General features: G+C 34.4%; 1 protein-coding gene across 2 annotated transcripts; it reads right to left on the reverse strand.

The window, feature by feature from the left end:
• Nucleotides 1-6,267: 6,267 nt before the first annotated feature.
• On the reverse strand, nt 6,268-17,755 carry RB195_021562 (uncharacterized protein; the record flags this gene model as incomplete). Of its 2 annotated transcripts, XM_064208371.1 has the most annotated exons (8): nt 6,268-6,341; nt 6,845-6,919; nt 11,455-11,497; nt 11,990-12,081; nt 12,147-12,305; nt 17,390-17,410; nt 17,467-17,498; nt 17,712-17,755. In XM_064208371.1, the coding sequence occupies 8 exons, from the start codon at nt 17,753-17,755 to the stop codon at nt 6,268-6,270; spliced, it is 540 nt and encodes a 179-aa protein (XP_064064251.1). The 2 variants fall into 2 exon arrangements, with proteins under 2 accessions (XP_064064251.1, XP_064064252.1); XM_064208370.1 differs by lacking the exons at nt 6,268-6,341; nt 6,845-6,919; nt 11,455-11,497; ... (1 more) ...; nt 17,467-17,498; nt 17,712-17,755 and adding an exon at nt 15,076-15,136 and having other exon boundaries at nt 11,969-12,081.

Below are 17,755 nucleotides of genomic sequence, written 5' to 3' on the forward strand. Positions count from 1 at the left end.
AGATTCAGGAAGTGAAGGAGGTATCTGATCAACAGTGCGGACATAACAAATCCGGGACTCTACCCCTACAGTTGGAGAAAAGCCATGTCGAACAGTGCTGGGAGCTTTCTTATATGAACTTCACAAAAGTTATTACTCTTTATTATTGTTATTATTGTTTTATAAGATGAATAACAAGGAGACACGAACGAATATGTGACAGGAAGCTTCCAGGAGTTTTAGAGGATAGAGAAAAGCGAAATTGAGATAAACGAAATCAGTTTAAAAAGATGTATATCGTTAACGTATCCATAAAACCGTCGCCAACTGAAAACACTATTGAAGATTTAGGAATTTTAAAGAAACTCTAGTTTACTCATTTTTTTTAAAATAATTCTTACTTAGCACCACACACCTTTCATTCATATTCACTTCCCCTTACTGAAAAGCCTCTAGAGTGAACTCTTCATACTTTTCCTCTTAATATTCCGGTTTCTAATTTTCCCCTAACTCTATGGGTGGAGAAGGAACGAAAATCTGTTTAATTCTAACCTCTGTATTTTCATATATTTCTATTTTATTCAGAACCACCGATAATAACAATTTGTGTTAATGAGAACTACATATCTAAAGCTTGGGACATATCTTTGAAATGAAAAACGAGACACACTGAAACATAGTTATTGGTTAGACAGAAATCGGATGAGGTTACGAATGGATTTATGGATTTTAAGATATGAGATGTATGGAATATGGAATCTGGGCACTATGTGCACTGATCGTGATTGCATGATGTGCGCTAAGGGACTGGTGTTTGTCTTCCACGCTTGCTTGGATGACTTGCCCCGGAGCGGTCAAGGACGATTTTTCAAACATTTCTGCCTTCCATGTGTTAGCTTGTTTTAAAATTAACTGCGCAAGAAACTGAACACTAACAAATATTAAACCCAAACGTAAAAAATAAAAATCGCCTTAGTTAAAAGGATTTGTCGTAAGACCCAGTTCTGAGTAGTTCAGTGGAGTAAAATTCAGGATTATTGAAACATATCAAATCCTCAGATGCAATCCTTTAACTGCACTTTTACCATAGAGATAATTTCTGCTCATGCAACAAGAAAATGTAGCATATAAAGAATAAAAATGTAAAAAATGTAAATATAGTATCCAGAAATGTAGCAGTTGGCCGGTGAACTCTCAGTTTAATGTGCGTTGTGAGCGAGAGGGTTCTGGCCTAAGTCATTTGCATAAATTCTGGATCAGTTCCCATAAAAAACGTACTCATCTACATGTTTTGCAAGTTACGTTCAAAAAATCTAACAAATTACACAACAACATTCTGCTCAGCTCATCCTATTCATACAATATCTAACAAATCGACCATAATTTGTTGAAAAATCACCAAATTTTTTGAGAAGAAAGCAATTTTCAGAAAAACACGGCTAGAAAAAGTATCGGCAAAAAACCATTTGATGTTGCATTATGGAGATGTCGCAATGCGGGAATAATTAAGGATCTTCTTCTTTACAAATGTACCAATTTTTGATTTTAACATATTTTAAATTGATTAACAAGGTTCAACATGAACACATTCAAAGCATTGTGAACAAATACTCTTTAAGCTTAACCAGTTCTGAGGCAACATTTGGAAATTTCAATCAATGGATGTGATCTCAACCTGCTAAATGTGAGAATCACCCACTAGCGACCGAATATCTAGAAATCTAAAATCTATTCATTTGATACAACAAGAGTTATTCATAGCGTTAGATTTGCTTACATATGTCTTAGGAAAAAACCGTAAAGAAACAGAAGAGAATTCGAAAATACTGAAGGAAACAGCCTGGAAGAAGTCTCCAGTCTAACGAGGGCTGCGAGTTTCTCATGGCTTGACCTGATAAGCCCACTGCTGCTTACGTTTCGATAAGTTGTGACAGGTACTGTTAGCGATAACCAGAAAACTGCTCGTAAACCGATTATTAACGAAATTTTCCACTCATAGCTGCAGTTCGTCACAACCCATCAAATCCATATCGATTCAGCCGGTTTCGAGGTTTTCAAACTCAACCTTAAATTGAGTAGATTGAAGCCTCAGTTGTCCTAATTAGCAGATTAAAATAAATTATGACGACGTGCATGTTGAAGACGAGAAATTGAGGTTCCTTTCAACTTCTCTCCTCGGAACTCCTTGTTTTTCTGCGAAGCGAAAAAAAAATTAAGAAGACACTATAAAGTCCGGAGAAAATTTGGATATTTTTCCGAAAAACACTAGTACATAGAATGTTTGGAAGCGTTACTAGGTGTTAAAAAAAGCACGAAAGGAATGCACCAAGTGATGACCAATAAAAATATGTGAAGGTATTTGTTAAAATAAGTTTCTCTAAAATAAAGCTCATTTAAGCCCAAAAAAAAAACTAGAAAATTATTGTAATAGTCTTTCGAAAGAGAAGAAATAGAGTTCTAAGCATTTCTTTCAATAATGCTTAATTTTGTGAGAAAACGTCGAGTGATTTAGTTATAGATCCCATAGATTCGTGGACCTCTGAACCCACGCTGAGCACTTCAAACTTTTCCTGATGTTGGACATTCAATCCTTTATTTCCTAGGCTAGGCGGATGTGTAGCGAAATTTGGAAAAAAAGTGAAAAATTCCATCATAACCAGTGAGTCTTTATTTGAACCTCTACCATAACTCCGTAAATACTTTTGCGTATTCAGACGAGAACAGTCCACCTGTGATATATTTAAGCTGTTTATTTAGGCCTCATAAAAGAATTTTTGTAAAATCATTGCTAGCAGGAAAACCATAGTCAAGCAGTAGTCATGAGACTAATTATATCAAGTTCCTACTTTCGGATTTTTTTTTGTGGATGTGGTCTCCATAAACAATTTAAAATGAGCTATATCAAAGTGTTGGCAAACACTGAAGCGAATATGCGAAGCAGTAGGGAACGAATAAAGAGAGGGTATTGGGTGGATAATTAGGTCCATGAACAGCTGAGCCGGGTAAATAGGAAAATTAACTGCAAAAACAATTTTGTAATCTCGTAGAGAAAAACTTCTCGACAAAACTATGGCCATTACTGTGAAATTCTCGTCGTTTCAAAAGACGTTTTTATCCCAGAAACAATACTGTTGCACTTTAATGTAACCGAATATGACGCAATAAAAAGAATGATGAGAAAAAAAGCGAATACGTAGACGGAAATCCGAAATTTCAAGAAGCAACCGTGTGTCGAATCACAGCAAAAAGTGAGAAATTCACATGCGAAACATGAGAACCTTGTGAGGATTGGAATTTCTGACAAGCTGAGCGCGCATGAATCACAATACACAATCCGATTTATTAGATATGTCCCAAGAATAACTAATAGGTTGCTACATATCATATCCTATATAGATATCTGGAACTTCCACATCTGGGAATTTTATTTTCAAGGAATCTATGAGAGGACATGACTGCTGTTTAACTTCATTCGTAGAAATTTTTTTCATCTCAAATTGTCTGAGAAACTAGATCCAGAGGACCATATGCTCGATTCACTCGAACTTGAGTTTACCGTATACAAACAGTAAAATATTGTAAAAATCAGTTGGTATTTATTGCCGCCTTAGTTAAAAATATAGCTAGCAACGTGCGAGAAAAACTTAAATATTGCAAAACAAAAACAAAAAAAATTAAGAATGAATTTAAAAAAAATTAAAATTTAAAATTTAAATTCAAAAAATTAAAAATTTCGAAAATTTTAAATGAAAAATTTTAAAACAGCTTTTTTTTTGTGCATCGTTGATATTTCTGACTACTGTTATTAGACTCCATTATTATTTTATATACCTATATTAATAACATATAGCTGGGAATTTATTCACCATTACTCGATGATTTTGTTTTGCAAGAAAAGATTTAGAAATTTCAAAAAAAGTGCAGGAAAAATCAAATCAAAAATCAAAAAATTTCAAAAATTCACAAAATACGCACTATAAATAAAGTTGCAGTCTAATGCAGTTATCATGCATAATAAATCGTCAGCATCTTTTATTTCCATGCAAAAAATGTTTTCGTTTTTTTTTCTCAAACTCAAATTAAGTTTTTGGTGGTTGGAAGGATTCGAAGTAGTACTCACGACAAATGTGGAAAACCAATAAAGGTGCCATTTTGTTGAAAATTCGAAATTGTATTTTTAAAAAAAAGCAGAATTTGAGTTTAGAGTTATGGTGACCATGCATATGTATTGTTGAACAGTTGTTCCCAAGAAAGTAAAATATCAATAAATAAATATGTATAAATAAATAATAAATATATATCAATAAGAATTAAAACCAAAATAAAAAATAGTATATAATAATAAATATAAAGATATAAGATGAATAAAATAAAATAAACACAAAATAATAGTAATGATATGAAATATAACATATTGTGCTCTTATTTGTGGACATTCATGACAAAATATGAATATCTGTCTTGATAAATGAATATTATTCCTCATAAAATGAGAAATACTTTTAGATAATTGTGACAACTATATTGAAAAAAATGGATGTAAGATGAATGCTATTTTTGGGGGCATGTCACACTTACTGATAAAAGTTTTGCTGAGACAGCTACATGCGATTAGGGTTTTTTAATCAACAAGCAAAAACAATCACAAAATTTAGAATTGAAAGAGGTTATTCCATTACATTTAAGATTTTTTTCCTATCTTAAAAATAACTTACGATCTTTATACGAGAATGGAGACCACCACATAAATGAATCCAGACGACGATTCATTTTTCTATTCCAGCAAAATTCGACCATGTGTTGATAATCGTAGTAGGACATTTTCCCAAAGTTTTAGTAAATTTTACGTCCGTTACACTAAGATTACTACGGACAAATCCGTTATCTTTTAAAATAGATAGAAGTTTTATGGGAATTCTTCTACTCGATCACAAATGAGAAGGAATAGAGGGAAATAGAAGAGTTACGAAGAATATTACTACAAATTCAAGGATAACTGAGCTCAATTAGGTAGAGTAACAATGAGAAACGAGAGAATTTCCAGTTAATGATACGATAATCTTCAAAATCCAGAGCACACAATGATTCTAAATCTGGATTTAGTTCGCTTTTTTGCTAATAATAACAACACTTGCCACTTTCCTTATTCGTATATGCATTAATATTAGTTCATTCCAAAGAATCCACTTCCTTTCGACTTTTCGAAAGAAAATAGAAGCACTTTTTTTAAAACAAAGGCAGCACTGTGTAAAGCCAACCAGCTGATGATGCCAAATGCAATAAATAATGTGAGCGGGGGTTTGACGAGTGAGTTTCTGTTTATTTGGAAACAAGACCTATTTCTTCTGTGCATCGAAGTTTTCTGAACTATTTAATTATTACGTGAACGACCGAGCATAAAAGACAATGTTTTTTTTTTTGTTTTCATCAACAACTAGCAACACAATAAAAATATAATTGTAAAAATTCAATATAGTGTCCTTCCCTTACTTCGTTTTAGGGGTCCTTAATTTCTGTGCAAAAACTTGAAGAATTACTAAAGAACGAAGCAAATCTGAGAGTATCTCCAGATACAATATAAATTAATAGGAACACTGAAATCATCACGTTACGTGAACTACTGATACCTACAGGCGGTCCTGATGAGATGGATGGTGTGAATGCATCTTCCAGACGTCCTCACTACATTATTTCCACAGCTGACAAACAAGAAAATATTGTTTTCCACAATGACAATATTTAGTTCCGGTATTAGCATCGGGATAAAAGAAGCAAATTGTGAGCGGACGTCCTTTTAGGTGATTTTTATCCTATTTAGATAACCTGCTTATTCTAGATATATAACTTAAAATCACCGTATCCGTTAAAAATGAATTTATTTATTGATTGATTACCATGAGGCTTTGAAAAAAACTCTGTAGAGTGGTACCAATATCCTCATTAATTCCCGCAAACAGTTGTTCATATGAAACGCACGTTAAAATAGTTAAAATAGTGAAGGGCAGAGAAATCTGATAGGAATGAGAAAACAGTTGCTTCGAATTAATTATAAAGGAACAGTTGGTCTTCAGATTTTAAAGTAGTTCACGACCAAAGTTATCAAGTAAAATATCAGTAAAGTTAGCAAAGAGTACAGCAAAGGATTGTGGCACGAAACGATGGATCAAATATAAAGGATAGAACGAACAGATTTGAACAAACTATGGACTTATGAGTCCACATTAGTGATGTCATCGGAATAAAGTGGTATCTAAGGGGTAAAAGGAAATCCTCTAAGCTTCTTGACCTTCAGCGCAAATCCTGCCCTTTCCTTAAATCACAGCGCAGAAGCAGATGTTTAAAGTTACGTGGCTCAGAATGACCTTCAACACAGAAAATCAACAAACAATGGAACTTTTTCACAGCAGACGTCTCTTTGGCGGTCTATTTCGATTTATTTATTTCTACGTCTATTTATTTTGTCTTCGTATAGTGCCAGACAGAGTTTCAATCACATAAATTGTTCCATTCCCAGGAATAAAATTTATTGGATTAGGATTTTTTATACAGAATGAAAGGAAGTAACGCAAAAGAAAAAACGAAAAAAAAAGAAAAAAATGTTATGCTTTGCTTATAAGAAAAGTTCACGCCTTCCACAATCCATATCTTCAAGTTATGAAAACGAAACTCTTGGAAGAAATATAATGTAGGAACCGTTTCGAAGAAAACCTCCAAATTATCAGAATTTTCTCTTCAGGAATACTTTCCTTTCTTTTCATTCCAAGAGTAGTAGTTTTTCTCAGTCAAAACAATAAGGAGACGAGAATGGCTCGAATAAACTTTGTCCTGCAGACATTTAATAGCATTATTGTAAACGTGAACTTACGTGTGATTTTCCAGTAACTACTGTTGTGTTGGATCACATTCCCAGCGAGAAACACATCCAGAACAATGTTGCTCCCTAGAATTTCACTAAAAAAGTAATTTTTGTCGACAATAGGAATGATATCATATCAAAGAGAGAGTATTATCCGCAAAATAATTCCCTCACCTACGAAAACAATAAGAAGCTATTGTTCTCGTAGGTGGATTATGAATTTCCAGTAGACACGCCAACAATCCAAAACAACTGATACTCAATTTTTTGAAAGGAGCTTTAGAACAAGAAGCTACTAGCAATTTAGTAGACGCACAGGGTAGCACTTCAAAAATGAAAGAAAAAATCCCTTGGGTATTGTTATCAAATAATTGGAATTTTTTTGCATTTTCAATTCTCTTTTCCTTTCATTATCCTTAAAACGTTAGCTGTTGATGGAATAACAGAGATTTTTTAGGTGAAGATGCTTAGTGCCGTAGATACACACGAAATAAATTAAAGATTCTGGTGAAGTGTTTCTAAAGAATAAAAAAAAAGAAACTTACCACTAGACAAACCAGCACTTTACAAATGGGTGTGTAAGAAATGGTGCATACATCATCAATTGTACCACAAAGGATTTAACATCACATACTAATAAAGTTAATACGCAGACAGTTAATCTGATCGAATTAGCCTCAGTTTCTAATATATTGAGCATAGAATCACTCAAAATACCAACTCTTCCAAAAAAAAAAAAAACGAAGTCGAATCATTTACAAAGTCGAAATCTTGTTATATAAACTTCAATCTTGTTGAAACTATGACGGAAATAATTGACAGATAACTTGTTTGTGCATCTGTGAGGGCAAAAAGGTAAAGAAAAAAAGGACAAATAGCTGATGAATTGATGCAAAGAGTCATTACTTAAATGAGGAAAATTTTATGCCAAGTGCTTGAAATAATGACGCAAAAGTTCTCCTTAAAAGTAAAAAAGTAGGCTTATTGCCACCAACACATGGAGAACAGCTGTTGTCTCCGTGTGGATTTGTTTCACGATATAATATTCTGAATTTCCTGAAATTAATTGTAAAAATGGACGCTTTGGTAGAATAGATCAGAGAGTATGATACATAATCAATGGCTCATCAATATGATCAATACAGAGAAATGTTTGGATAATTTGGTAATTTCTAGTGAAAATGCGCATGTAAACATTCTCTCGATATTCAGTAGAAGACAAAGCGACGACTTTATCTTAGTCGATGACTGACTCCTAGCGGACCCATTTTTAGTTTTTTTTTTGTTGTTTTTTCGAGTTTTTCTGCCTGTATAACTATTATTATTCCTTATTACTAAAATATTATCCATCATTTCATGGCATATTACTTACACAAAAGTGAGCGAAACATGTCATATTGGACAAAGCAGGCAGTAAATGCATAGCATCTGATAACGTAATAAGCCCAAGAAATTTCTTCGATAGATAAGTGAAATTAATTCCAAGCTAATTCTCTAGCTCTGGAACAAGCCTTTGAAAATAGAGCAAATAGAAATTTCAGGATAGTTTCTGCTCAGAAACTGAACAGATGCGTCACTAACGAATGACAAAATAGCAATAGAATCTAACCATTACAAATGATAGCGTGTTTATGATAATCTCTAATTGACGGGTACTTACAGGGCAAATAATTATCCAGACTACACTGAATGTCTTATCGTTGTTTGTAGAAAAACGCCATATAAAACAGAAGTAGACGAAATCGGAAACGTAAACAAACGGAAAAAAATTTCAAAAACACAAAAAAGACAAAAAGGACGGAAAAATTTAGAGAAGAAAAAAGTAATTCCTTTTCTTTCTGGGAAAATGAGTTCAAATGTGGATTCGCAATGTTAAGAACAAAAGTACACTGAAACGAAGTTGCAAGCGAATCCTAAGCAAACAGTGAACTGTTCGTAATGAGTTTATTGGCAAAAGAAAGCAAACAAATCAGGGGAGGTCAGTAAAAGAGGCTATGTCAACGAACATTCGAAGGAGTTGATGGGAAAAATATGGAGACTTCTTTGAATCTTATTATTAAATTCTCAAATCTAATAACAACCACAGAAGGGTGTATTTTTCTATGAACGGAAAAAACCTAAAAAAATAGTAAGAAGAAAAAAAAAGCGAAAATTGAGTAAAGTAAGACCGAGAAACAATGAAATCACAACTGAGACCATGGACGGAATGGTTGTGGTAGGTCAAACAAAAAGCAAAAAATGCAACGATATATATCTAAATAGATCATGAGCTTCTTCCAACGTTATTAGCAAAGATTATTTATTATATTGATGATTATTTATTAATGATTAAAACATAAGACATAGAGATAAATTAGTAAAAATATAAATTAAAGGAAGTGGAGTTTTGCAAATTATCACATCGACATAAATATTGATTCACCAATATTTACTTTCCTCTAAGGTTTGTTAAATGTGGAAAATAAACAAATAAGAGAAACAGCAACGGCGAACATTCCAAAATCTAAGAAATAAACATCAAAATGGGCAGAGAGGTTTCCTTCATAATATCATTTTTGTCATTATTTTGGCATTTGAAAAAATTTGCATTAATATGTGACTACATACTATGATGGTTATGTAAACTTAGTAGTTGGGTAAATAAGTAAATAAAACATAAAACTTTGAATTCTTGATGAAATCTACTCGATTTAAACGAGTTTTGTAATCACCCTACACTTATGAAATACGTGTAGATCAAAAGTTTCTAGAACCTATAAGAACTTATAATTGTGTATTTAGCACTGCCGCTAACTCTGGCGCTACGGATTGTGATATTGATTTGTAACTGTCCTATTCTTCCTTGATATTTTTATAGCACTTGCAAAAAATTTTCCAAAAAAAAAAGAATAAAGAAAAATAAATAGAAGCAACTATCGATGTGCTATGATTTATTTGATAACCGTTCTAAAGATGTATTTTATGTTTAAAAAAATGAAAGTGGACCGATCTATGATTGCTTCTACTTACTACTCAAAAATTTCCACAGGATAGAATGTTATTGTCACAAGCTCAGTCTCTTTGCCCTTGGCAAACGCATACGTGGGATCTTCCAGAAATATTGAATCGGAAAGGTTTTCTTGAAATCGCTTTGCTTCAGCAGTGAAAAAAAAAAGAGAAAAATAGCGAGATCATGTCCAATCTAGGTCAAACCATTGTATTTTAAATGCTCACATGTAGAATGAAGTGACGAGCGAACGAAAGGATTGTTGCTGAAAAAACACTTGAATGGGGTTGTTGTTGAAAATGTCTCAAATATCATGTGCATATTCCTAGCTCCTGCTGCAGATATTCCTGAGTGGAAGGAGTAGCGGCTGAGAAATCCTTTGAATAAGCTTCATTCCTCTTTTTTCAAGCTTTTATTCAGAACTTATACAAGAGAATAGGAGAAGGCGTAAATTTTTAACATGCTTTTTTTTTGCTTTCATTTTGAAATGTTTTACTTCGGGCGAGAATAAAATTAGAAAATATCAAAAGGAAATGTGTTTATGACATTATTAAAGTGTAATTAGTAGTTTTGTTTACAATTATGAATGCAATTTTGTGATGTAGAAGCTTTTCGGAAGAAATGACACGTTAATGGTATTATTTCCATTACGAAAGGTGAAAGGCACAAGAAAAGATCCTAATGATTCAAAGATGTCACGGTTCTTTAGTAAAAACGAGGCATTCGAGAAGATTAAGGCGAAAGAAAAGTTCGTGAGAGCAAATAAGTTTAAAAAGTAAGCACAAAGTTGACATACATAGTTTGAACTAACGATGAATAACACAAACGTACAAACATTTGCACACTCAGTTTTTTTTTTTACGTTAAAGAACGTTTCACAAGCAAAGGTAATGAACTGATAAATATGTGGGCACCACTACTAACTCTTGGTTAACAAAGAAGAAATAATAATTTAATTTTCATTATTTTCGCACATAATTCTCTTTGTTTTCGAAAAATTTTAAATACTTTCTTATCCTTGGTGTTTTGCTTTTCATTCCATAACTTTTTATAAACATTACATAACAAATTTAAAAAAAAAATAAACAGCGAACATAAATCCTTGCTTCAATACCTCACCGAAAAGAAATAATGGAAAAGTTTTGATCTAAAAATTACATAGACGTAGAGCACCTGAGCTGCTGGGGAAGCTTTATTTTCAGTCTGAAATTCTCAATACTATCTCAATTTTTTTATTTGAAAATCTTATTATAATATTTTGTATCTATTTTTCCTACGCCATTCCTTTGACCAACACTAATATGTTTATAACAAGTAAAAAATAGTTAAAGGGAGTTGCTAGGAAAATTTCTTCTCTATGAAGAACTGTCGCCACACCCTATAACTACATTATTGGGAATTCTTGTAATTGTTAAGCTGGTTTTATATTCGTTCCTACAAGTTTCAGAAAGAATAATTCCTTTTCTGCTTATTGAAATAAACCAGACAGAGAGAAAGAAAGAGAGGGAGAAAAGGTGACTGAGAGGTTGTGCCGTGGTTCGCTTAAGACAAATAACGTAACATTATTTTTTAAAAAAATTAAATTTACGTATTCTAATAAATGAGATTATTTCCATATTATTGCTAACACTACCTAGTACAAATTCCACTCCTCGTTTCCTCTTAGAGTCCGCTGTCTTTAGGAATCAAAACCAGACGTTCCTGAAAACGAAGAGCAAAATAAATGCCCAGTCCGAACAATTCACTAATGTCCCTTGGCAAACTTTCTGTTTTTGAATAAAAATACCGAAAAAATATGATTTGTCGTTACTGAGTACCGGTTCATGACTTGTAAATGTGAATAAATATTTCTAAGTAAACATCGGTAATGGACTGGTAGAGGAAATCTGCAGTGTAAAGAAAAAAGAATCATTCGCGAAGTCTAAAAGGGAACTGAGTTAACTTTGGATCATTAACGAATTTTTCCTCAGTATTTTGGGTAGTGTGCACCTCAAGATAAGCAGACGTTTATCACTCATCACAATTCACATGATAGAAACCTCGTAGGGATGGTTAATCGAACCAGTGCTTAAGGGCAAATATCTTCCAACACAACCAAAAATTTATTATGGGCGAGATTGTTTATTATTCCTTCGCTATTGTTGAAGTTATAATGAGGAATCATTCACTTTGGAGGAACCATTCGATCGATAACGTGGACTTCTTCTTCTCGTATTGAATAAGCTACTTGGCCAGCACCAGCAATAAAGGAAAAGTAGTACTAAAAAAGTAAAAAAATAAGGCTGAAAGAAGTGAATGAAAAGACAATTGGGAACGAAAACTCACATAAGAATAACAAGACAGCAGAAATAGTGAGTGCATAGACTACACCAGTATATATGGGGAATCGACAGCAACTTGGAAAAGTTTCACCAAATGTAAAAAACTGGCAACAGTAGACGTACTCATCTGGATCGGATGGAGATGGGCAATACGGAAGATTACCTGAAATTTACAAAAAAAAGATGTTGAAAAGAGTTTGCACGGAAAATATGATTCCTACACATTTCCCATATGAACTTTAGAAAACAGGGTTGCTGACTCTTTAGATTTTTATTATCAGTGACATACAAGGTTCCTTAGTGATAATATATAATTTCAAGCCGAGATCATTTAACTGAAGGAACAACAATAATAAATTTTTCCCATAGTTTGTGATTGCTAGCAATTAAAGACGGTCACATGAAGACATTTCTTCCCTTCTTTTAAAAATTTTAGTCCTTCCAGCCATAACTGAATAAAGCTACTATGTAATAAAAATTAAGAAAACACATCTTACTAAACGTCTTTGGGATAAAAACTTATTATTTCAAGTTTTCAAGCTCTAATCATCCAGAAGACGTATTCGAACAGACAACCTCTTTGCACTGCTTCTTCTAAGGTTTTTTTTGCTTACTTTTGGGAAAATCACTAGCTAAGGAACACATTTCAGCACCAGTTGAATGGGGATAACTGACGATTTACAAGGAAGTCGACCATGATTATTTACCAAACTACAGCATTTCATACTCTTTCAGATCAATTGTCATTACCTCAAAATATTAAAGATATTATTCTCGAAATCTTATCGGTTTTTGATGGTGCATGGATGCATTTTCCCGGCACTGTAGGCATCTTCTTGAATTTCACTAAAAAATCTAATCGCAATGGACTAGCATTAGTAAACCCATTAAGGCGAACAACAACAGCAACAATGTCTATAAGATAGGATTTAAGGCTGCATAGGGAAAGAACTCATAATCAACGTGGACTAAGCTACAAGTCTTCGGAAAAAAGAGTGCAAATTTTTTCATCTTTTCAATAAATAGTACGGTTGTCAAATTTTTTAATTTTAACTTTTTGAATATTCAGAATTTTTATTTTTATTTTCCTTTCGGAGCCTGTATTGAAGAGGAACAAAGCCAACATTTTGAAAGAAATAACATCACTAAGAGGTGTAATTCGTGCGCTTACTGCCTAAGTTACCTCTTACCACTGGGCTCAATGTACTACAAAATAAATATATCATTTAAAGGCAGTGTATCGCAAAACGATGATGGGTCCCATGTGGGCAAATATAGGGTTCGGGGTGTAGATTGCGAGTACAAGTGTGGCTCCACTGAGTTCTTCTTAATCACCCGGAAAAAAGACGTGGGAAATATGTACTCCTGCGTCTTTTTTTCTGGATTTTTTGTAAATACTTCACAACACGCCACCTTTGTACAAGCTCCGGTTCCCTCAAAAGTCTATTCATTGATTTTAGGAAGGTGAGAGAACTTCATTGATTTTCGACCGCTCGTTCCTGGATGTGGCGTGTCCGCAAGGATTGCACGTTTTCACGTACCTCGTGGGATCTAAGTCCGCTTCTCACGTCGTTTTTCAGGACGATTACAGGAATTGAGCGAGACCACGTTCATACTCGCAGTCTACATCCCGAGCTCCATGTTTGCCCACAGAGATCTTAGCATTGTCAGTTTCGTGATACGCTGCCTTTAAAAGATTTTTTTTTCTGTGTTTTTCACGCCTGTAACTTCACATTAAATATGTTTACGTTTGGAAATTAGACTCAAGCTCAGTAAAATCGTAAAGCGGTCAATTTCTAAGCACGAAAAAATAATCGTTACGAGCCAATCCGTGAATATTTCACGTTACACTGTAACGTGCTGACATTACTACATACTTTTATCTATGTGGGAGTGTTGAGTGGCTAAGATCGATAAGAAGAGAATTCTCTTGAACACGTTCATCACAACAGCAGTTTTTTCACAGCTGGTAGTACAGATCATAGTTCAAGGCGACACCATACGAACAAGAATGTGAAAGTGTTTTTTTTTTTTTGAGTCCCGTATGAGTTTAGGTCGTTATTTTCATTTTCTAAGGAAAATCACATGAGCACCAATGTCATTTCGTAGGCACACATTCACAGACTTCACAGTTCCATCCGTTCCTCAATCTGATGTCAACATTTGATGAGAAGCACAAAAGTAAGTTTTTGTCCCAAAAGTAATTATTCATTCCAGTTGTAAAGAAGTGTCAACAGAAAACAATTTATTCCTTTCGTAACCACATCCTTCAAGACAGGGGAGCTTCTTTTAAATCTTCGATGAAATGTTCAGGTAACACTCAAGAACTTTCCTCAGGTCGGAACGAGTCGTTTCGGAAAGAAAAGATCAAATATGTACTTTCTCGATAGCAAGGTACTCTAATTTCATTGAAATTTTCTTTAATGAAAATTTCCAAGGAATTGTTGCAAATGTTGACAAAAATTCTTCATTAGTAAGTACTCTTGCTTCAAAAATTACTACATACGTATTGTTGCAAACAAACGCATCCTGTCAGAGTCATGCGAAATGTGCAATAGTTCTGGACCTTTCTGATTTATATTTTGACGTAGAAAACAGGAATTATTTGTTCTCAAAATCGAACATTCTTAAACTCGGATTACTTCCTTGCAAAATTTTTTTTCATTCTGATATGCGCATATAATTCTCAATGTTAATAAAATACGCTTCCTGACAATCATAATCTTTTGATCTTTGATTACTCTTTCTTAGATTATTAAGCAATTTTTCCACAGCATTTGAACAACAAATACAAATCAGTTCAAGAATTTCTAATCCTCGCAATCCATCAACGACTTTATCTCTTTTTCTGGAGATGAATAATAAAAACTTTCTTCAAACTACCATTGTTAAAATAACAGCTAAAGACTGTAAACGCTAAGAACAAAAATCACCTCCTCCATCTGGACACCAATATATTTTTCTTCCGCTTAGAATTCCAGGCTGATAACTCATTCAAGTTTTTTCTAAGACCTGCAATATGCTTCACATCACTGAACAAGTAGCTTATGTGACCATTGAGTTAGGCATGATATCTGCTCCACGTAAAAGCACTTATCGACAGAGCAAAATAACCAACGATGGAGGAAAACATTGCGTGTAAACAATAGCACACAGACACTGCTTGCTTATCTTGCAAAGGTTGAGTTTAGAAAAAATTAACTCGCCAATTCCATAGGTAGATGAAAGATTTGCAGATGTAATGAAACGATTTCTGGTGCACAGAATAATAAAAACGATGTATGACTGTTCAGCTGACTACTGAAGCCCTACATGGAATATCAACACGGTTTCCACGTGCTTAGCATATTTCTCCTCAACATTCCAGCTACAATCGATCGTAAATCACGCCAAGAAAAGATAATGTATTCGAATGTGATGTAGTCATTCGCTTGGAAGAAGTTAAAGGAGAAATACTCCGACATAGCATCGCTAAGCAAATACAGTATAGTTGGGTCAATCAATAATAGCAAGATGTTGTCGTCGTCATTGTTCCATCGCATGCTGAACAATATGCAAAATATTCCGACAATTAATTTCACATCATGCGAATGGCGGAAGCTACTTGATGTACGCCACAGAAATTTTGGTACGTCTGAGGAAATCGATCCGGCTAGAGCATGAAAGCAACTTTATAAGTAAACACTGAGTCAGTGAAATTAGTTAAAAGAAGTCAAGGCAATTTTCTGGATTGCACAAATGAAATAAACAGAGACGGAAGGATACAGTTATCAGTTAGTTAGACATCTCAAAATACTCTACCCATAGGAACTCATGCATTTTTGTACACAGTGAATGCTGCTAATCGCTATCAGTAAGTAACTAACACGTAAATATCAATAACAATGGCTGATTTTTCGAAACAGAATCCACCACTCCAAATAAATAGTTCGAAAGATCTTTGTAGATCAATTAAAAACATACCCATATTTTTATAAGTACAATTTGAATATTCATTCATACTTTCTGAAAGCTGCCCCAACTTTATACGCTGATTTTTGTTAGGCGACTCCTTTTCTTTCCCCTATGAGCCCTCTTCTGGTCGCAACTGAGATTTTTTATCTACAGCTCGATCGAACCGTTTAATAGTTCAATCTTTTAACTTAAAACACGCATAATATTGTCTTAAATTATTGTCTAAATTAAATTATTGTCTTATTGCCTTAAAATTTGATTTTTTTTCTCTGTGACATAGCATTCAACGGTATCCAGATCAAAATGTAGTACTGTAGTAACCAACACAGGATTTTCCCTTTAATTTCGATACCCCAAGGTTTAAAGGCATCACCCCACGAATCTGAAGTGGTACGGATTTCATTGGAGTATTCTTATATGGGTGCCGCAAAAAACGCCCCGGAAGATGCGGCGCGTGCACAAGGCTGCCGCGCTCCAATCGAAGTCGTTGTAGAAAATAGCACGCCGGATCTCTCGAAGCCGTATCGTCAGGGCCGTTTTTTACGGCAATTAGAAAGAAATGGAAGAAATCACCCTTCTCTCCATAATCTACGATCCCGTATACGAATACTCCACCTGAAATCCGTGCCACCTTAGATTCCTGGGGTGATGCCGTTAAAGAAGTCCACTGAGAAACATTACTAACAAACATCTAGATTTAGGACAATTCTTGATCACTGGCCTGCTTAATTGCTTTCGTGGCCTATGTTTAGCCGTTGACTTATTCCGACACGGCAGCGAAGAGGTCAACTGTCCAGTGAAAGTCACTCCCTTTGCACTTTTAGCTTGGTGGAACTCTTTTAAATCAGTGGCTCCAGGGTGATCAACTTACTCCTGGCTGTAAGTGCGGGCTGGTTATTATATTAATGAGATCATTTTCCACCGCTTTTTTACAATGGGAAATGGCCGAGCATAATCTTCTATTGATATTTAAAATAGCGGATTTCTGCAGATACAATTCGTAATAAATTTGTCGGAAGGCCGCTGTTTCTTTACAAGCAGTTGATCTAGACTATTATAATAAGGACTCAACGGCAGAATGTAAGGCACGGAGCGAGTAAGCAGGGCAGTTGCCCTATATATCGAACAAAGTGGAGCATACCTGTTCAAGATGTCCATCTACCGTACAGAACAATACAACTAAACAGCCGAAAGAATTTAACAGCGAACCCTTTCCATCTACACAAGCTACTGGTTAAACTAGTGTTTTAGCCCTTTAAAGAAAGTCGAACAACCTGGAAAAAAATGACGCACTTTTCACGAATCCTCTCTCGGCTAAGCAGGAGCATTTCGTTTAGCATTGTGTGGCACTACTAACACTGCGAATCCACAATGTTCGGATGTAGAAATACTGTCATGAAACCTAAAAACTCTGAAATGAAGAATCAGCGACTAACGTCAGTAGTTTTGCTACTTTTTAAAACCAAATAAAACCGTTACATACTTTGCTGTGGATAGAAAAACTCCTGGGAAAAATCCTCTCTGTTCCTTCCTTCAATATTCAATGATGCACAGAAGGTCGCACCGTTTTTTTTTTTCGAAACCTTGAGGCCCTTGAAGGGAAATGCCCACTAACCTCAATATTCCCTTCAAAGTCTCGCAAAGCTTCCTTTCCTCCAT

Source organism: Necator americanus, chromosome X (assembly GCF_031761385.1).
Source record: "Necator americanus strain Aroian chromosome X, whole genome shotgun sequence".
Lineage (NCBI taxonomy): Eukaryota > Metazoa > Nematoda > Chromadorea > Rhabditida > Ancylostomatidae > Necator > Necator americanus.